General features: G+C 44.4%; 1 protein-coding gene across 1 annotated transcript; it reads left to right on the top strand.

Moving 5' to 3' along the window:
* Positions 1-653: 653 nt before the first annotated feature.
* On the top strand, positions 654-2,802 carry LOC109733963 (protein NRT1/ PTR FAMILY 5.7). Its single transcript, XM_020293175.4, has 2 exons — positions 654-918; positions 1,020-2,802. The coding sequence occupies exons 1-2, from the start codon at positions 771-773 to the stop codon at positions 2,600-2,602; spliced, it is 1,731 nt and encodes a 576-aa protein (XP_020148764.1). The 5' UTR covers positions 654-770; the 3' UTR covers positions 2,603-2,802.
* Positions 2,803-22,639: the final 19,837 nt, after the last annotated feature.

The raw sequence follows: 22,639 nt of genomic DNA, 5'->3' as shown, positions 1-22,639 counted from the left end.
CATTAATGCCGTCAGACTTATCTAGATTTTATTTTGCAAAAGAAGATTTATCTAGATTTTCTTTATTAGCGTGGGATATCAGAAGTTTCCACGAACGTGCCCGTGCATATGGAGTACTCCCTATGTAAAGAAATTTAAAAGCGTCTAGATCACTAAAACGCTCTTAATTTATCTTTACAGAGGGAGTACTATATGAATGTGCTACTACATGCATACTAGAGAGATTTGGCCATGATGGATGGGATGGATGGGTTTGCCATCTTGCATTTTGCTTTTTCGTCTTGTAACTGCCATATTAACAGGTCAAAGTAACGCCATTGCGTAAAACGTGTGTAAAACGTGCTATACTACGTCTACACAATTACTACTCGCCTGCTGGAGCAATCACTTACTGCCTAATTTGCTACGAATACACTAGCTGTCACTGCAAGTGTGGCACTTCTGCAAATAGGCACACACACAAAAGAAAACCACAAACAAAAAACAATCCTCCTCCAGCCGATTCGTTGGCCGTCCGTCGTCTCACAAAGAACTTGAGGAGCAAGCCTTTCGTCCCCCAGTTTCTCTTGCCTGCTTCCCTCGGTCCATGCCGCACTAGCAGCCGCGCTTCCTGTGCTACCCCACACGCGCGCGCGCCTATATAGCGCCACCTTTTCTTCCCAGCCTCACACCGCCAGCGACCACACACCAGTCGACTACGTGCTGGAATTAGAAAGAAAAACCAGCCAGCCGGCCGCGATTCTGTCGTCTGGAAACGCATTGATTCGGCGATGACCAAGCACCACCAGCACCTGGGTTTAAGCTTCCGCCATGGCGCCGAGGAGGAGCGGTGGGTCGACGACTCCTCCGTCGACCACCGCGGCCGCCCGCCCCTCCGCGCCGCCACCGGCTCCTGGAAGGCCGCCATGTTCATCATCCGTAAGCTCCCTGCCCAGATCTCTCCGCCTCTCTTCGTTTTCTTGGTGGGTTGATGTCGATCGGCGTGTAAACGTTCTCCTTGGTGGGGTTGATTGATGCAGTGATCGAGTTCAGCGAGCGGCTGAGCTACTTCGGCATCGCCACCAGCCTCATGATCTACCTCACCAAGGTGCTGCACCAGGACATGAAGGTCGCCGCCGAGAACTCCAACTACTGGATGAGCGTGACCACGCTCATGCCGCTCCTCGGGGGGTTCCTCGCCGACGCATACCTCGGCCGCTTCCGCACCGTGCTCTTCTCCACCGTCGTCTACCTCCTCGGCCTCGTCGTGCTGGCCGTGGCGCAGCTGACGCCGGGCCTCAGGCCGGGCGGCGGCTCGGTGCCGCGGATCCACGAGACGCTCTTCTTCGTCGGGATCTACCTCGTGTCCGTCGGCACCGGCGGCCACAAGCCGGCGCTCGAGAGCTTCGGCGGTGACCAGTTCGACGACGGGCACGCCGGGGAGCGGCTGCAGAAGATGTCTTATTTTAACTGGTGGAACTGTGCGCTCTGCTCCGGGGTCCTGCTCGGGGTCACCGTCGTCGTGTACGTCCAGGAGCGGGTCGGATGGGGCGCCGCCACGGTGCTGCTCGCTGCAGTCATGGGGTGCTCCCTCGTGGTGTACCTCGCGGGGTGGCGGACCTACCGGTACAGGGTGCCGCAGGGCAGCCCCCTCACGCCGCTGCTGCGGGTCGTCGTGGCCGCCGTCAGGAAGCGGCGCCTTCGGCTGCCAGCCGACGTTGGCGACCTGCACGAGGAGGACGGCGGCAAGAAGAGGCTGCTCTGCCACACCGAGCAGCTCCGATGTCTCGACAAGGCGGCAATCGTGGAGCATGATGGCGAAGGGCGGCGCGGGGCGTGGCGGCTGGCCACGTTGACGCAGGTGGAGGAGACGAAGCTGGTGGTGTCGATGGTGCCCATCTGGGTGGCCACGCTCCCGTTCGGCATCACGACGGCGCAGGTGTCCACCTTCTTCGTCAAGCAGGGCAGCGTGATGGACCGCCGCATGGGCCCCCACTTCGTGCTCCCACCGGCGTCCATCTTCGCGCTGGCCGCCGTCGCCATGATCGCCACCGTGGCGCTCTACGACAAGGTGCTCGAGCCGTGCCTGCGCCGCGTGACTGGGACGGAGCGGGGGCTCAGCGTCCTTCGGCGCATCGGCGTGGGCATGGCGCTCGCCGTGGTGGCCATGGCCGTGGCCGCGGTCGTCGAGCGTCGCCGCCTGCACTCCACCGCCACTATGTCCGTGTTCTGGTTGGTGCCGCAGTTCGCGCTGATGGGCGTGGCCGACGGGTTCGCGCTGGTGGGCCTGCAGGAGTACTTCTACGACCAGGTGCCGGACTCCATGCGCAGCCTGGGCATCGGGCTGTACCTGAGCGTGATCGGCGCCGGGAGCTTCCTGAGCGGCCTGGTGATCGCGGCGGCGGACCACGTGAGCTCGCACGGCGGGCGGCGGGCCGGGTGGTTCGGCAAGGACCTGAGCCGGAGCAGGCTGGACCTCTTCTACTGGCTGCTCGCCGCCATCTCCGCCGTCAACCTGGGCTTCTACGTGCTCGTCGCCGCCCGCTACTCGTACAAGCAGACCGTCAAGGCCAAGAGGGTGAGCGCCAGCGACGTCGAGTGCGCCACCGCCGTCGCCGCATAACCAAGTAGTAGTACTAGGCAGGGAAGAATGATCGATGCCAATGGCCTTGCATCATCGTTCGTTGGCTTAAATCTAGTACTAGCATTAAGGGATTATTAGGATTTGTGTTCTGCTTTGTGATCGATCGTTGTGTTGCGTATTCATTCAAGTCGATGTCTGGTCTACTGTAGTCAGTGTTGATCATCTCCTCATGCTTTAAACGTGAGCACAAGAGCATAAACCCTGTGAATGTGGATGGAGCCATACTACTCCCTCCGTCCGAAAATACTTGTCATCAAAATTGATAAAAGGTGATGTATCTAGAACTAAAATACATCTGGATACATCCTTTTTTATTTATTTTGGTGACAAGTATTTCCAGACGGAGGGAGTACATGATTCCACCACTCCGCTAGTTTTTTTTTAGGGAAAACAAAGTTATGGTAGTTCTCTATTCATAAGTCACCCCGAGCCCGCGAGCGGCAAGCTCTCGAGCAAAACGCCCGCAGCGGAGCCAGTTGGGCCGGCCCACTAATTGCTTCGTTCGCTGCTGTTTCTTTCCTTCAGTTTTTTCTTCTTCTTCCACGTTTGGTTTTTCTCCTGTTTTTTTTTTCTTTCGGTTTTGTTCTGGTTTTTCATTTTTCTGTTTTGGTTCCTTTTTGGTTTTTGTTCCGGTTTTATTTTTCTCCTGTTCCTTATTGGTTATTTTTCTGTGTATTATACAAAATGTTCATCATATATTACGAAAATGTTCACCATGTATTATGCAAGAGTTGATCGCGTATTTCAAAAATGTTCATCAGGTATTACAAAAATGTTCAATCTGTACTTCAAAATTATTCACCATATATTATGAAAAAGTTCACCATGTATTACAGAAATTTTTACCGTATATTACCACAAATTTCTTTGTGTATTTCAAATATGTTCAAAGTATAGTACAAAATGTTCACTATATTAAAAAATTATTCACCGTATTATAAAAAGTATCCACTGTATTCAAAAAGTTCAACGATTAGAAAAATTGTTCCGTGTATAATTTGAAAAAGTTCACCATATATTACAAATGTTTATATATATAATAAAAAATATGGGCCAACTTGCAATTTTTTAATGTTACCCACTTTGGATTATCTTATATATAATATATGAACATACTTATAATGATAAAGTAGTATATAGAATACCATATGATAGTATATAAGACATCTGGGGTAACTACCACTGGGTGGTAGGATAGATTTTCCCTATATATATATATATATATATATATATATATATATATATATATATATATATATATATATATATATATATATATATATAAAGGTGCAAAACGAGGAAAAAGAAAATTTGAAAGAAAGTAATGGAAAAACAGAAAAGGGTTCGCTACAACTAAATGACTGCTACAGTATTTTACCACTACAGTTCCTCTTAAAGGGTTCTGCGCGTCAGTTTGACGCGTGTGGGCGTTGAAAAAGGAGCCTCAACAAGAAGTCGGACAGCTTCAAACAAAATTAAGATGAACCCGAGGCCAATCACTTGTAAAACTCTAGGACATATGTCTAAAAAAACTCAAGGACATCCGGGACATGAACATACTACTTTGAACTCTACGAATATATACAGCTTTGCTTGCAAAGATCATGGTTGTCGACGATCGTGGCAATGGCAAAGGCGAGCTGAATATTCCAGTGTATCTCAATTTTTAGTTGAACTGAAATGGCGCTTGCCTCCTTCTTCTCTTTCTTCTCACCGGCGGAAGAGCTAGCCTTCCTCTTGTTCCGCTCCTTGATGGTGGTCTTTGGGTTCCTCCTGCTCTGACCCTGGTCGCGGGTTCTATTACCTCATGCCATTGCACGTTTCGATGGGTAGGAGATGAAGGAAGAAGGATGCATTCCTTTTTAATTTCCATTCAAGAGTTTCTATATGTTTCCACACCCTTTCCTTGATACCTCGAAACATGAGAACAAATTACTTCTCTTACGAACACATACAAGAAAAAGGATTAAGATAGCACTCCCATTAAGTACTTCATTTTCATTTATGAATTTCATAGTAATAGAAATTCATGTCCTACCGAGACACAATTTAGAACTTGCTATCCTCTTGCCTAATAGGCAAAGGTCGACGTTTGTAGAAATACCGATTTATTCGGATCGGTATGAGGACCAACTCCATTGCATTGCCAGAATCCATGTTCCATATTTGATGCAGGTTGACCTCCGTGCGTCTTTCATGGTACAATCCACTTCCTGCTCAGCCCCCTTTCTCCTTGGTTCATAGAGAAAAATATATAGGACTCGTGCCGACAGTTCATCACAGAAGAAAGAACTCAAAGAGCTGGAATCGGTAACTAATAGTACTACTAACTAATAATAATATCTAGAAATAGAAACAAACTAATATATAGATAGTCGAAATTTAAAAGAACTTTTTTGTGTATTTTCCCTATTCTATTGCTACCGCGAGTCTTATGCAATCGATCGGATCATATAGATATCCCTTCAACACAACATAGGTCATTAAAAAGATCCCGAGCAACTCACCAAATCACAAAAGCCAGGTAGAAAATGAATTCCTATTTGAAGAGTGCCTAACGAGATGGATAAGCTCACATTAACACGTCAATTTTGGATTCAATTTCAGATTTTTCTTAGAAAGTTTCGAGAAGAAGTTGGAATGGAATAATATAGTTTCATATAGAGAAAAAGCTCTCTATTGATGCAAACGTTGTACCTAGAGGATAGGGATAAAGGAAGAGGGAAAATCAAAATGAAATAAATAAAGAATAAAGCCAAAAAATAAGTCGAAGATAGAACAGTCGGATTCCAAATGAAGAAATGGAAACTCGAAAAAGATCCTTCTAATTCTCAAAAAAGATCTTAGTAAACCAATAAATCAGATCAATCTATAGTATAGCAATAAATTCATGATCCATTCTTATGGTAAAATCCTAATACCGGCCAGACATCTTCAGTAACCAAATAAATAGCAATAATTCATGCTATGTAAACAGATAAATAGCAATTAGTCTCTATTTTGTCAAGCAATAAAAAAGTGTGCGCCCCACTCCACGCGACAACGCACCAGCACATACCTTTTTTTCTAGACAACACGGGCACATAATAAAGAAAGAAAAATGAGATAGAAAGCTCTTTTCCAGATAGGCGATTTGAAGGGCCCGGGACCGGACGGGCTCCATGCGATTTTCTTTAAACGGTTCTGGCATATTGTAGGTGACGAACTTACAGAGGAAGTGCTTGATGCAATCAACAATAAGAAGATCGAGATGGGTGGAATTCCACAAATGTGGTGCTAATCCCAAAAGTGGACAGCCCGGAGGTAATAACCCAGTTCAGACCCATCAGTTTATGCAACATGGTTTACAAAATAATTTGGAAGGTGCTAGCCAACAGACTGAAGAGAATCCTGCCTGAGGTAATTCCCCCACCCAGAGTGCTTTTGTACTAGGCAGGTTTATCACTAATAATGTGCTAGTAGCATACGAGTGTTTCCATTCGATAAAAAAGAAAACCCATGGCTCTAATGGAATCTGTGCAGTTAAGTTGGATATGCCAAAAGCTTATGACAGGGTAGAATGGGGTTTTCTGCAACAGATGATGATTAGGTTGGGATTCCATACCCAATGGATAGAGCTTGTCATAGAGTGTGTTTCCTCGGTAAGCTATAGAATGAAATTCAATGACACACTAAAACGGAATTCATACCAACCAGGGGCTTGAGACAAGGGGACCCTCTGTCCCCTTATCTGTTCTTGATTTGTTCTGAGGGGATGTCGAGCATGCTATCTTTTGAGGAGGAAACGGGAGGTATTGAAGGTAAAAGGTATGCAGAGATGCCCTTTCTATCTCTCATCTCTTATTTGCAGATGATTCCTTGGTTCTGATGAAAGCCTCTAACCATAATGCAAACACTCTTAAGAGGGTTCTTGACATGTATTGTCCTAGCTCAGGACAGCGGGTGAGTACTCCAAAGTCGAGTATCTTTTTCAGCCCAAATACGAGAATTAACGACAGAGAAATTGTCTGTGGAATTCTGGATATATTAACTGAAGCCCTGTCAAACAAATACCTCGGCCTACCAACTATGGTTGGTGTTGATCGTAGTGATTGTTTTCAGCACTTAGTGGACAGGGTATGCCAGAGGCTCAAGGGATGGAAAGAAAAAATCCTCTCAATACAAGGTAAAGAAATTCTTCTGAAATCAGTAGCACATGCGATTCCATCATATGTTATGTCTGTGTTCAAGTTACCTAAAGGGATATGTAAATTGATCATCGATGAAATTTCCGGGTTTTGGTGGGGTGATGGAGAGGATAAGAAAAACATGCATTGGTTCGCCTGGTGGAAAATGTGTGTACCAAAGAAAAAAGGTGGCATGGGGTTTAGAGACCTTCATAGCTTTAATCTTGCTATGTTAGCAAAGCAGTGTTGGCGACTACTCCAAAATCCCGATTCTTTGTGTGCACGAGTTTTGAGGGCAAAATATTATCCCAATGGAGATATTCTGAAATCTGGCCCCAAGAAAAGTTCTTCGTTTACTTGGTAGAGTATTGTAGCTGGTATTCAAACTTTCATAAGGTGATGCATATGGCGTGTGGGTTCTGGTTCACACATTAACATTTGGGATGACACATGAATATCCACTAGTACGAACAGGAAGCGTATTACCCCTAGGGGGTATTATGCTAACTAAAATGGTAGAGATAATTGACCCCCACACGAGACAATGGGAGGCACTTATTTGTAGCGTCTTTTCTTCAGTCGGTGTGCATAGAATTCTACAATTTCCTCTTCATGTGGAGGTCGTTGAAGATTTTGTAGCTTGGCAACATACAAGGATTGGGACATTTTCCGTGCGTTCAGCATACCATGTTGAATTTGAGCATCAGTTCGGACAACACTTGAATCGGACTAGCCCAAGTAGTGACTCATTAAATGGAGCTTGGAAAGATCTTTGGAAACTGCGACTACTAGGGAAGATCAAACACTTTGGCTGGAAAGTGTTGAAGGGGGTTCTTCCATGCTATGGTGTCCTTGCTAATAGAGATATTCCTCTGATCCTTCAATGTCCGATATGTTCCATCGGATTAGAAGATGTACAACATTGCTTGTTCACCTGTACCGGGGCGCAGACAATTTGGACGGAGCTAGGGCTATCACGGGAGATTAGACGGGTGCTTTGCCAGGACCGATCGGGCTCTATTAACCTTGACAGCCTGATCCAGATGCAGTCGTCGGTACATAACATTCCTACAGCTGAGCTCGCCCTTGTAGCAATGTGGTTTATTTGCTGGCAAAGGAGAATCCATACAAAAGGTGAGATAGTTCAGATGCCTCAAGAATTAGCTATGACGATCTGGGTTTTAGCAACAAATTTTTTACGAGAAAACACTCCAAATCAGCCTACTGGCAAGCGGTACCATGTATGGAAGAAGCTTGTGGTGGGAGCAGTTAAAATAAATGTTGATGCTTCTTTTCATGCGGATAGGTTCACGGGATCTTGTGGTGTCATTGCCCGCGACACCACGGTAAGTTCCTAGGTGCAGCGACTCATCTATTACCGCATGTGGCGAGTGTAGAAGTGACAGAACTCATCGCTATTCAATGTGGGTTAAATCTTGGAGCAAATCTGGGGTGCACGAATTTGGCAGTCAAGTCTGACTGTCTCAGTGCACTTGAGGCCATCTCTGATCCAAACACCTGGTTCATTTCAAGTTGAAGAACCTCAGGCTTAGTGTTGACAAGGATGGGATCGGGGGTGAAGACTGTTCGGGAACGTAGCAATTTCAAAAAAATTCCTACGCACACAGTGATGCATAGCAACGAGAGGGGAGAGTGTTGTCTACGTACCCTTGTAGACCGAAAGCGGAAGCGTTATATCAACGCGGTTGATGTAGTCGTACGTCTTCACGATCCGACCGATCCAAGTACCGAAAGCATGGCACCTCCGAGTTCTGCACACGTTCGGCTCGGTGACGTCCTCGCCTTCTCGATCCAGCAAGAGGGGTGAAGTAGTAGATGAGTTCCGGCAGCACGACGGCATGGTGACGGTGTTGGTGAAGAAAAATCTTCACAGGGCTTCGCCTAAGCACTACGAAAACTATGACGGAGGATAAACTAGAGGGGACGGGGTTGCCGGCCCACGGCTTGGTGTTTCTTGATGTGTCTTGGTTGCTAGCCCTACCCCTCTATTTATATGTTGAGCCCTGGGGTCGAAACTTGGAGTAAAAGCCTCCTCAAAGTTGGTTTTACCCAAAAGGCAAGAGTCCTTCTCGGACTCCAGGGCTAGCCGCCAGGGTTCCCGGCGTCTACCCCCTAGACGCCAGGGTTCCTGGCGTCTAGCCTCTGGTCCCTGCAAAACTTCCTTTTGCACTTTCCAAAAGCCTCATGGGCTTTCCCCTTTGGCCCAAATAAAGTGTTCTCGTACCCAAACATTTCGGGAAACATCCGGAACCCCTTTCGATGAATACCGGAACCCTTCCGGAGACCAAACACTATTATCCCATATATCAATCTTTATCTCCGGACCATTTCGGAGTTCCTCTTCATGTCCGTGATCTTATCCAGAACTCCAAACAACATTCGGTTACCAACATACATAACTCATAAATACTATATCGTCAACGAACGTTAAGCGTGCGGACCCTACGGGTTCGAGAACTATGTAGACATGACTAAGACACCTCTCTGGTCAATAACCAATAGCGGAACCTGGATGCCCATATTGGCTCCTACATATTCTACGAAGATCTTTATCGGTCAGACCGCATAACAACATACGTTGTTCCCTTTGTCATCGGTATGTTACTTGCCCGAGATTCGATCGTCGGTATCTCAATACCTAGTTCAATCTCGTTACCGGCAAGTCTCTTTACTCATTCCGTAATACATCATCCCGCAACTAACTCATTAATTGCAATGCTTGCAAGGCTTATAGTGATGTGCATTACCGAGTGGGCCCAGAGATACCTCTCCGACAATCGGAGTGACAAATCCTAATCTCGAAATACGCCAACCCAACAAGTACCTTTGGAGACACCTGTAGAGCACCTTTATAATCACCCAGTTACGTTGTGACATTTGGTAGCACACAAAGTGTTCCTCTGGTAAACGGGAGTTGCATAATCTCATAGTCATAGGAACATGTATAAGTCATGAAGAATGCAATAGCAACATACTAAACGATCGAGTGCTAAGCTAACAGAATGGGTCAAGTCAATCACATCATTCTCCTAATGATGTGATCCCGTTAATCAAATGACAACTCATGTCTATGGTTGGGAAACATAACCATCTTTGATCAACGAGCTAGTCAAGTAGAGGCATACTAGTGACATTCTGTTTGTCTATGTATTCACACAAGTATTATGTTTCCGGTTAATACAATTCTAGCATGAATAATAAAAATTTATCATGAAATAAGGAAATAAATAATAACTTTATTATTGCCTCTAGGGCATATTTCATTCAGTCTCCCACTTGCACTAGAGTCAATAATCTAGTTCACATCGCCATGTGATTTAACACCAATAGTTCACATCACCATGTGATTAACACCCATAGTTCACATCGTCATGTGACTAACACCCAAAGGGTTTACTAGAGTCAATAATCTAGTTCACATCGCTATGTGATAAACACCCAAAGAGTACTAAGGTGTGATCATGTTTTGCTTGTGAGAGAAGTTTAGTCAATGGGTCTGCAACATTCAGATCCGTATGTATTTTGCAAATTTATATGTCAACAATGCTCTGCACGGAGCTACTCTAGCTAATTGTTCCCTCTTTCAATATGTATCCAGATTGAGACTTAGAGTCATCTGGATCAGTGTCAAAACTTGCATCAACGTAACCCTTTACGATGAACCTTTTTGTCACCTCCATAATCGAGAAACATATCCTTATTCCACTAAGGATAATTTTGACCGCTGTCCAGTGATCTACTCCTAGATCACTATTGTACTCCCGTGCCAAAATCAGTGTAGGGTATACAATAGATCTGGTACACAACATGGCATACTTTATAGAACCTATGGTTGAGGCATAGGGAATGACTTTCATTCTCTTTCTATCTTCTGCCGTGGTCGGGCTTTGAGTCTTACTCAATTTCACACCTTGTAACACATGCAAGAACTCCTTCTTTGACTGTTTCATTTTGAACTATTTCAAAATCTTGTCAAGGTATGTACTCATTGAAAAAACTTATCAAGCGTCTTGATCTATCTCTATAGATCTTGATGCTCAATATGTAAGCAGCTTCACCGAGGTCTTTCTTTGAAAAACTCCTTTCAAACACTCCTTTATGCTTTGCAGAATAATTCTACATTATTTCCGATCAACAATATGTCATTCACATATACTTATCAGAAATGCTGTAGTGCTCCCACTCACTTTCTTGTAAATACCGGCTTCACCGCAAGTCTGTATAAAACTATATGCTTTGATCAACTTATCAAAGCGTATATTCCAACTCCGAGATACTTGCACCAGTCCATAGATGGATCGCTGAAGCTTGTATATTTTGTTAGCACCTTTAGGATTGACAAAACCTTCTGGTTGCATCATATACAACTCTTCTTTAATAAATCCATTAAGGAATGCAGTTTTGTTTATCCATTTGCCAGATTTCATAAAATGCAGCAATTGCTAACATGATTCGGACAGACTTAAGCATAGATACGAGTGAGAAACTCTCATCATAGTCAACACCTTGAACTTGTCGAAAACCTTTTGCGACAATTCTAGCTTTGTAGATAGTAACTCTACTATCAGCGTTCGTCTTCCTCTTGAAGATCCATTTATTTTCTATGGCTTGCCGATCATCGGGCAAGTCAACCAAAGTCCACACTTTGTTCTCTACATGGACCCCATCTCAGATTTCATGGCCTCAAGCCATTTCGCGGAATCTGGGCTCATCATCGCTTCCTCATAGTTCGTAGGTTCGTCATGGTCAAGTAACATGACCTCCAGAACAGGATTACCGTACCACTCTGGTGCGGATCTCACTCTGGTTGACCTACGAGGTTCGGTAGTAACTTGATCTGAAGTTACATGATCATCATCATTAGCTTCCTCACTAATTGGTGGAGTCACAGGAACAAATTTATGTGATGAACTATTTTCCAATAAGGGAGCAGGTACAGTTACCTCATCAAGTTCTACTTTCCTCCCACTCACTTCTTTCGTGAGAAACTCCTTCTCTAGAAAGGATCCATTATAAGCAACGAATATCTTGCCTTTGGATCTGTGATAGAAGGTCTACCCAACTGTCTCCTTTGGGTATCCTATGAAGACACATTTCTCCGATTTGGGTTTGAGCTTATCAGGATGAAACTTTTTCACATAAGCATTGCAACCCCAAATTTTAAGAAACGTCAACTTTTGGTTTCTTGCCAAACCAAAGTTCATAAGGTGTCGTCTCAACGGATTTAGATGGTGCCCTATTTAACGTGAATGCAGCTGTCTCTAATGCATAATCCCAAAACGATAGTGGTAAATCGGTAAGAGACATCATAGATTGCACCATATCTAATAAAGTATGGTTACGATGTTCGGACACACCATTACGCTGTGGTGTTCTAGGTGGCGTGAGTTGCAAAACTATTCCGCATTGTTTCAAATGAGGGCCAAACTCGTAACTCAAATATTCTCCTCCACGATCAGATCGTAGAAACTTTATTTTCTTGTTACGATGATTTTCCACTTCACTCTGAAATTATATGAACTTTTCAAATGTTTCAGACTTATGTTTCATCAAGTAGATATACCCATATCTGCTCAAATCATCTGTGAAGGTCAGAAAATAACGATACCTGTCGCGAGCCTCAACAATCATCAGATCGCATACATCAGTATGTATTATTTCCAATAAGTCAGTTGCTCGCTCCATTGTTCCGGAGAACGGAGTCTTTAGTCATCTTGCCCATAAGGCATGGTTCGCAAGCATCAAGTGATTCATAATCAAGTGATTCCAAAATCCCATCAGCATGGAGTTTCTTCATGCGCTTTACACCAATATGACCTAAACGGCAGTGCCACAAATGAGTTGCACTATCATTATTAACTTTGCATCTTTTGGCTTCAATATTATGAATATGTGTATCACTACGATCGAGATCCAACAAACCATTTTCATTGGGTGTATGACCATAGAAGGTTTTATTCATGTAAATAGAAAAAAAATATTCTCGAACTTAAATGAATAACCGTATTGCAATAAACATGATCAAATCATATTCATGCTCAACGCAAACACCAAATAACACTTACTTAGGTTCAACACTAATCTCGAAAGTGTAGGGAGCGTGCAATGATGATCATATCAATCCTGGAACCACTTCCAACACACATCGTCACTTCACCCTTAACTAGTCTGTTCATTCTGCAACTCCCGTTTCGAGTTACTACTCTTAGCAACTGAACCAGTATCAAATACCGAGGGGTTGCTACGAACACTAGTAAAATACACATCAATAATCTGTATATCAAATATACCTTTGTTCACTTTGCCATCCTTCTTATTCGCCAAATACTTGGGGCAGTTCTGCTTCCAGTGACCAGTCCCTTTGCAGTAGAAGCACTTAGTCTCAGGCTTAGGTACAGACTTGGGCTTCTTCACTTGGGTAGCAACTTGCTTGCCGTTCTTCTCGAAGTTCCCCTTTCTTCCCTTTGTCCCTTTACTTGAAACTAGTGGTCTTGTTAACCATCAACACTTGATGCTCTTTCTTGATTTCTACCTTCGTCAATTTCAGCATCGCGAAGAGCTTGGGAATTACTTTCGTCATCCCTTGCATATTATAGTTCATCACGAAGTTCTAGTAACTAGGTGATAGTGACTAGAGAATTCTGTCAATTACTATCTTATCTGGAAGATTAACTCCCACTTGATTCAAGCAATTGTAGTACCCAGACAATCTGAGCACATGCTCACTGGTTGAGCTATTCTCCTCCATCTTGTAGGCAAAGTACTGTCAAAGGTCTCATACCTCTCGACACGGGCATGAGTATGAAATACCAGTTTCAACTCTTGGAACATCTGACATGCTTCGTGGCGTTCAAAACATTTTTGAAGTCCCGGTTCTAAGCTGTAAAGCATGATGCACTTAACTATCAAGTAGTCATCATACCGAGCTTTGCCAAATGTTCATAACGTCTGCATATGCTCCTGCAATAGGTCCGTCACCTAGCGGTGCATCAAGGACATAATTCTTCTGTGCAGCAATGAGGATAATCCTCAGATCACCGACCAAGTCCGCATTATTGCTACTAACATCTTTCAACATAGTTTTTCTCTAGGAACATATCAAAATAAAACGGAAGCAACATCGCGAACTATTGATCTACAACATAGATATGCTAATACTACCAGGACTAAGATCATGATAAATTAAAGTTCAATTAATCATATTACTTTAAGAACTCCCACTTAAATAGACATCCCTCTAATCATCTAAGTGATCACGTGATCCAAATCAACTAAACCATGTCCGATCATCACGTGAGATGGAGTAGTTTCAATGGTGAACATCACTATGTTGATCATATCTACTATATGATTCACGCTCGACCTTTCGGTCTCAGTGTTCCGAGGCCATATCTGTTATATGGTAGGCTCGTCAAGTTTAACCTGAGTATTCCGCGTGTGCAACTGTTTTGCACCCGTTGTATTTGAACGTAGAGCCTATCACACCCGATCATCACGTGGTGTCTCAGCACGAAGAACTTTCGCAACGGTGCATACTCAAGGAGAACACTTATACCTTGATAATTTAGTGAGAGATCATCTTATAATGCTACCGTCAATCAAAGCAAGATAAGATGCATAAAAGATAAACATCACATGCAATCAATATAAGTGATATGATATGGCCATCATCATCTTGTGCTTGTGATCTCCATCTCCGAAGCACCGTCATGATCACCATCGTCACCGGTGCGACACCTTGATCTCCATCGTAGCATCGTTGTCGTCCCGCCAACTTATGCTTCTACGACTATCGCTACTGCTTAGTGATAAAGTAAAGCATTACAGGGCGATTGCATTGCATACAATAAAGCGACAACCATATGGCTCCTGCCAGTTGTCAATAACTCGGTTACAAAACATGATCATCTCATACAATAAAATATAGCATCATGCCTTGACCATATCACATCACAACATGCCCTGCAAAAACAAGTTAGACGTCCTCTACTTTGTTGTTGCAAGTTTTTACGTGGCTGCTACGGGCTGAGCAAGAACCGTTCTTACCTACGCATCAAAACCACAATGATAGTTCGTCAAGTTAGTGCTGTTTTAACCTTCTCAAGGACCGGGCGTAGCCACACTCGGTTCAACTAAAGTTGGAGAAATTGACACCCGCTAGTCACCTGTGTGCATAGCACGGCGGTAAAACCAGTCTCGCGTAAGCGTACGCGTAATGTCGGTCCGGACCGCTTCATCCAACAATACCGCCGAACCAAAGTGTGACATGCTGGTAAGCAGTATGACTTGTATCGCCCACAACTCACTTGTGTTCTACTCGTGCATATTACATCTACGCATAAAACTTGGCTCGGATGCCACTGTTGGGGAACGTAGTAATTTCAAAAAAAATCTAAGAACTTTTTAAATTTTCATGATCTTTTTTAAATGTCCTGATCTTTTCAAAAATTTAAACTTTTGTGGAATTTGTGAACTTATTTTTAAATTTTGTGATCTTTTTCAAATTCACGCACTTTTTAAAATTTGTGAACTTCTTTTAAACTCGTGAACTTTTTTCAAATATGTAATCTTTTTCAAATTCATGAACCTCCTTCAAATTTTTCTGTTTATAAATCCGTGAACTTTTTGTACGATCCACAAACTATTTTAACATCCACATAATTTGTCAAATTCATAAACCATATTCTAGACCGATCAAATTGTTTTGATTTTTTAGTTTCTAAAATCAATAAACTCTAACACAAAGGGAGCAAAAGAATGAAGCAAAAAAAAGAACTCTTGCGAACAGTCTATGTCCGAGCGAGAGGAAAGACGAACGAGAAGAAAATAGTCAGTTCCTCTGCCTGTCATAAGCATCGGTCTTCAATGTACTCTTTGTTTAGGATATGGACTGCTACCATGAATATTCACCCGTTCCGAACTGGGAAGGTTCAGACAAACGGTTCATATTCTTCAAAATGAGAGCATTGATGACTATTGTATTTTTAGGCCCTGTGTAAACCTTTCCCTTTTGTAAACTATTGGCATGTAAAATGGCATCGATATTCATGTCATTATCTGTAACAACATGACTCGACGTATTAATAAGGGTATAAGGGAAGCAGTCGATCACCACTTTTGTTTGGCAATCACTTTATTTTATATTATCATCTGTATTCCCTCCCTACTTCAGACTGCCACACGTGCTTTAGTCCGGCCTTAACACTGGGGGCCGTATTCGGCCCTGCACATTTCAAGTCCGAACACCTATAGGGTACTCTTCGGCGTCCCTGATATTGCATTATATGCATCGGCTCCGAATCATGTCTTTGGTCTATAGTTGGGTTGCCCGGCTCCTGTGCTTACCACCTTACGTTCCGCTCGTTCGGCTAAGGTAGTAAAGGGAACTACTGCGATTGTATTTCTGGTTCGTCCGGTCAAGTACCTCAGTAGAGAAAGCTGAAAACTGACTGTCATGATAGGCGAGAGCTGGTCGGCGATTCGAAGACTTAGTCTTATAATACACATCGTTAGCGATTCACCCCGTGTCATACGAGGGGCTGGTCTTCGTCCAGCCGCGTGGAAAAGGCACCGTAGTCCGGATAGCCGCACACGCACCAGGGCTAGTACTTAGCTCCACAGTCAAACTCCTATGGCTAAGTGAAAGTGATAAAGCCGAATAGTCCGATTGCCTGGTTCACCCCGCGGACACCTCCTTTATGGACCAAGACGTTGGATAAAGTGTGGTCACGCGTTATGTCAAACACCCCTGTAGTACAATAAACGGCCGCATAGGAGGAAAAATCGCTTGAAACAAAAGGCGCAAACATAGATATATAACAGCATGGGTTCATGACAAAGTTTGTACAACCCGAACACATTCAATCAAATATTACGTCCTTAGAACATTGACCCTTTATCACTCGGGCTCCTTCTAGGACGTTATCGAAGTACCTCTCCGGCTTCCGATGATCTTTGCCTTCGGGCGGGCCTGCGGTTGCCACTTCGGTGGCCTTCATCTTTTCCCATTGCATCTTGACACGTGCGAAGGCCATCCGGGCACCCTCTATGCAGGCCGAGCGCTTCACAACATCAATCCGAGGCCGCGCGTCGACAAGCGCTTCACCAAACCGAATTAGTTGCTAGGAATCGGCTCGGCCGGCCAGAGTTGGACTATTAGGTCCTTCATGGCCAAGCCTGCCACCCTATGTAGCTCCGTTAGCTGCTTCAGCTGGTCGTTCAGAGGCGTCGGGTGTTCCGGCGCAAGAAATTGCAACCAGAACAGCTTCTCGGTCGAGTTCCCCTCCTGGGCTCGGAAGAACTGTGCAGCATCGGCGACACTCTTCGGAAGATCCGCAAACGCGCCTAGAGAACTTCACACCCGGGTGAGCAAAGCATACCTCTGACCTCCAAAGATACTCTGCAAAAGAAAGGCCTTACTAGCCGCTATCTGCCTCGCCTGATGGATCTCTTCGCGAGCACTCTGGGACTCGATCCGCGCCTCTTTGGCATCATGGAGAGCCTTGGCAAGCTCGGACGACAGGGCCGAAGTCTTCTCCTCCAAGGTTTCACAATTGCTGATGGCATCCTTCAGCTCCTGCTCGACTTCGGACACCCGAGCTTCGTGTTGGCGGCGGTCAGCTTGCTGAGTCTTCAATTCTGCAGCCGCTCTGTCAGCGGCTGCCTTATTCGCCTCAGCCTCTTTCTTGGCCTAGGTGAGGGCGCCTTTGAGGGTCTCGACCTCGGCTGCGGCAACCATGATCATAATCAAAGCATTCCATGAGTTAACCTCTAAATATACATATCACTTCTGATAAATTTTTAACATCATACGCATACCTTGCGTCTCGTCGAACCGCTTATTAATGTGGTCGAGTTCCTCATCTGCCACCTGAAGCTTTCGATCGAGTTCGGAAACCTCTGCGGCATGGGCGGTTGCCGCCAACATGGAGGCCTGTTACAATATCAGTGCAGTATGTGAAGGAAATATGCCCTAGAGCCAATAATAAAGTTGTTATTTATATTTCCTTATATCATGATAAATGTTTATTATTCATGCTAGAATTGTATTAACCGGAAACTTAGTACATGTGTGAATACATAGACAAACAGAGTGTCACTAGTATGCCTCTACTTGACTAGCTCGTTGAATCAAAGATGGTTAAGTTTCCTAACCATAGACATGAGTTGTCATTTGGTTAACGGGAACACATCATTAGAGAATGATGTGATTGACTTGACCCATTCCATTAGCTCAGCACTTGATCGTTTAGTTTGTTGCTATTGCTTTCTTCATGACTTATACATGTTCCTATGACTATGAGATTATGCAACTCCCGAATACCGGAGGAACACTTTGTGTGCTATCAAACGTCACAACGTAACTAGTGATTATAAAGATGCTCTATAGGTGTATCCGATGGTGTTTGTTGAGTTGGCATAGATCGAGATTAGGATTTGTCACTCCGATTGTCGGAGAGGTATCTCTGGGCCCTCTCGGTAATGCACATCACTATAAGCCTTGCAAGCAATGTGACTAATGAGTTAGTTGCGGGATGATGCATTACAGAACGAGTAAAGAGACTTGCCGGTAACAAGATTGAACTAGGTATTGAGATACCGACGATCGAATTACGGGCAAGCAACATACCAATGACAAAGGGAACAACGTATGTTGTTATGCGGTTTGACCGATTTTGACCGATAAAGATCTTCGTACAATATGTAGGAACCAATATGAGCATCTAGGTTCCGCTATTGGTTATTGACCGGAGATGAGTCTCGGTCATGTCTACATAGTTCTCGAACCCGTAGGGTCCGCACTCTTAACGTTCGGTGACGATCGGTATTATGAGTTTATGTGTTTTGATGTACCGAAGATTGTTCGGAGTCCTGGATATGATCACGGACATGACGAGGAGTCTCGAAATGCTCGAGACATAAAGATCGATATATTGGAAGCCTATATTTGGACATCGGAATGGTTCCGGATGAGTTCGGGCATTTACTAGAGTACCGGAGGGTTATCGGAACCCCCCGGGGAGTATATGGGCCTTATTGGGCCTTAGTGGGAGAGAGGAGGAGGCGGCCAAGGTGGGGGCGCCCCGCCCCCCAAGCCCAATCCAAATTGGGGTGGGGCCGGCCCCCCTTTCCTTCTCGCTCTCTCCTCCTTCCTTCCTCTCCTACTCCAACTAGGGAAAGGGGGGATTCCTACTCCCGGTGGGAGTAGGACTCCTCCTAGGGCGCGCCATATAGAGGGCCGGCCCTCCCCTCCTCCACTCCTTTATATACGGGGGAGGGGGCACCCCATAGGCACACAAGTTGATTGTTTAGCCGTGTGCGGTGCCCCCCTCCACAGATTTCCACCTCGGTCATATCGTTGTAGTGCTTAGGCGAAGCCCTGCGTCGTTAACTTCATCAGCACCGTCATCACGCCATCGTGATGACGAAGCTCTCCCTCGACACTCAGCTGGATCTAGAGTTCGTGGGACGTCACCGAGCTGAACGTGTGCAGATCGCGGAGGTGCCGTACTTTCGATACTAGGATTGGTCAGTTCATGAAGACGTACGACTACATCAACCGCGTTGTCATAACGCTTCCGCTTTCGGTATACGAGGGTACATGGACAACACTCTCCCCTCTCATTGCTATGCATCACCTAGATGGATCTTGCGTGTGCGTAGGATTTTTTTGAAATTACTGCGTTCCCCAACAGTGGCATCCGAGCCAGGTCTATGCGTAGATGTTATATGCACGAGTAGAACACAAAGAGTTGTGGGCGATAATAGTCATACTTCTTACCAGCAGGTCATACTTTGATTCGGCGGTATTGTTGGATGAAGCGGCCCAGACCGACATTACGCGTACGCTTAAGCGAGACTGGTTCTACCGACGTGCTTTGCACATAGGTGGCTGGCGGTTGTCAGTTTCTCCAACTTTAGTTGAATCGAGTGTGGCTATGCCCGGTCCTTGTTGAAGGTTAAAACAACACACTTGACGAAAAATCGTTGTGGTTTTGATGCGTAGGTAAGAACAGTTCTTGCTCAGCCCGTAGCAGCCACGTAAAAACTTGCAACAACAAAGTAGAGGACGTCTAACTTGTTTTTGCAGGGCATGTTGTGATGTGATATGGTCAAGACATGATGCTAAATTTTATTGTATGAGATGATCAAGTTTTGTAACAGAGTTATCGGCAACTGGCAGGAGCCATATGGTTGTCGCTTTATCGTATGCAATGCAATCACCCTGTAATTGTTTTTACTTTATCACTAGGCGGTAGCGATAGTCGTAGAAGCAATAGTTGGTGAGACGGCAATGATGCTACGATGGAGATCAAGGTGTCGCGCCGGTGACGATGGTGATCATGACGATGCTTTGGAGATGAAGATCAAAGGCACAAGATGATGATGGCCATATCATATCACTTATATTGATTGCATGTGATGTTTATCCTTTATGCATCTTATTTTGCTTAGTTCGGCGGTAGCATTATAAGATGATCTCTCACTAAATTTCAAGGTACAAGTGTTCTCCCTGAGTATGCACCGTTGCGAAAGTTCGTCGTGCCGAGACACCACGTGATGATTGGGTGTGATAAGCTCTACGTTCACATACAACGGGTGCAAGCTTGTTTTGCACACGCAGAATACTCGGGTTAAACTTGACGAGCCTAGCATAAGAAAATATGACCTCGGAACACTGAGACAGAAAGGTCGAGCATGAATCATATAGTAGATATGATCAACATAGAGATGTTCACCATTGAAAACTACTCCATCTCACGTGATGATCGGACATGGTTTAGTTGATATGGATCACGTGATCATTTAGATGACTAGAGGGATGTCTATCTAAGTGGGAGTTCTTAAGTAATATGATTAATTGAACTTTAATTTATCATGAACTTAGTACCTGATAGTGTTTTGCATGTCTTTGTTGTTGTAGATCAATGGCCCGTGCTACTGTTCCTTTGAATTTTGATGCGTTCCTAGAGAAAGATAAGTTGAAACATGATGGTAGCAACTACACGGACTGGGTCCATAACTTGAGGATTATCCTCATTGCTGCACAGAAGAATTACGTCCTGGAAGCACCGCTAGGTGCAAGACCCGCTGCAGGAGCAACGCCGAATGTTGTGAACGCCTGGCAGAGCAAAGCTGATGACTACTCGATAGTTCAGTGTGCCATGCTTTACGGCTTAGAACCGGGACTTCAACGACGTTTTGAACGTCGTGGAGCATATGAGATGTTCCAGGAGTTGAAGTTAATATTTCAAGCAAATGCCCGGATTGAGAGATATGAAGTCTCCAATAAGTTCTATAGCTGCAAAATGGAGGAGAATAGTTCTGTCAGTGAGCATATACTCAAAATATCTGGGTATCGTAATCACTTGACTCAGCTGGGAGTTAATCTTCTGGTTGATAGTGTCATTGACAGAGTTCTTCAATCACTGCCACCAAGCTACAAAAGCTTCGTGATGAACTATAACATGCAAGGGATGGATAAGACGATTCCCAAGCTCTTCGCAATGCTAAAGGCTGCGGAGGTAGAAATCAAGAAGGAGCATCAAGTGTTGATGGTCAACAAGACCACCACTTTCAAGAAAAAGGGTAAAGGGAAGAAGGGGAACTTCAAGAAGAATAGGAAGCAAGTTGCTGCTCAAGTGAAGAAGCCCAAGTCTGGACCTAAGCCTGAGACTGAGTGCTTCTACTGCAAAGGGACTGGTCACTAGAAACGGAACTACCCCAAGTATTTGGCTGATAAGAAGGATGGCAAGGTGAACAAAGGTATATGTGATATACATGTTATTGATATGTACCTTACTAATGCTCGCAGTAGTGCCTAGGTATTTGATACTGGTTCTGTTGCTAATATTTGCAACTCGAAACAAGGACTACGGATTAAGCGAAGATTGGCTAAGGACGAGGTGACGATGCGCGTGGGAAATGGTTCCAAAGTCGATGTGATCGCCATTGGCACGCTACCTCTACATCTACCTTCGGTATTAGTTTTAGACCTGAATAATTGTTATTTGGTGCCAGCGTTAAGCATGAACATTATATCTGAATCTTGTTTGATGCGAGACGGTTATTCATTTAAATCCGAGAATAATGGTTGTTCTATTTATATGAGTAATATCTTTTATGGTCATGCACCCTTAAAGAGTGGTCTATTTTTGTTGAATCTCGATGGTAGTGACACACATATTCATAATATTGAAACCAAAAGATGCAGAGTTGATAATGATAGTGCAACTTATTTGTGGCACTGTCGTTTGGGTCATATTGGTGTAAAGCGCATGAAGAAACTCCATATTGATGGACTTTTGGAATCACTTGATTATGAATCACTTGTACTTGCAAACCATGCCTCATGGGCAAGATGACTAAAAATCCGTTCTCCGGAACAATGGCGCGAGCAACAGATTTGTTGGAAATCATACATACTGATGTATGTGGTCCGATGAATATTGAGGCTCGCGGCGGGTATCGTTATTTTCTGACCTTCACAGTGATTTGAGCAGATATGAGTATATCTACTTGATGAAACATAAGTATGAAACATTTGAAAAGTTCAAAGAATTTCAGAATGAAGTGGAAAATCATCATAACAAGATAATAAAGTTTCTGCGATCTGATCGTGGAGGAGAATATTTGAGTTACGAGTTTGGTCTTCATTTGAAACAAAGTGGAATAGTTTCGCAACTCACGCCACCCGGAACACCACAGCGTAATGGTGTGTTCGAACGTTGTAATCGTACTTTATTTGATATGGTGCGATCTATGATGTCTCTTACTGATTTACCGCTATTATTTTGGGGTTATGCTTTAGAGACAGTTGCATTCACGT

Source organism: Aegilops tauschii, chromosome 5 (assembly GCF_002575655.3).
Source record: "Aegilops tauschii subsp. strangulata cultivar AL8/78 chromosome 5, Aet v6.0, whole genome shotgun sequence".
In the NCBI taxonomy this organism is placed as follows: Eukaryota; Viridiplantae; Streptophyta; class Magnoliopsida; order Poales; family Poaceae; genus Aegilops; species Aegilops tauschii.
Note: the sequence above shows the minus strand (reverse complement) of the source record. Positions and strands in the feature narration are given on the sequence as shown.

Excerpts from the sequence above, each read along its gene's own strand:
- LOC109733963 (XM_020293175.4), top strand. The coding sequence starts at position 771 with ATGACCAAGCACCACCAGCACCTGGGTTTAAGCTTCCGCCATGGCGCC. Across the intron at positions 919-1,019 it reads GGCCGCCATGTTCATCATCC|TGATCGAGTTCAGCGAGCGG; the intron begins GTAAGCTCCCTG and ends TGATTGATGCAG.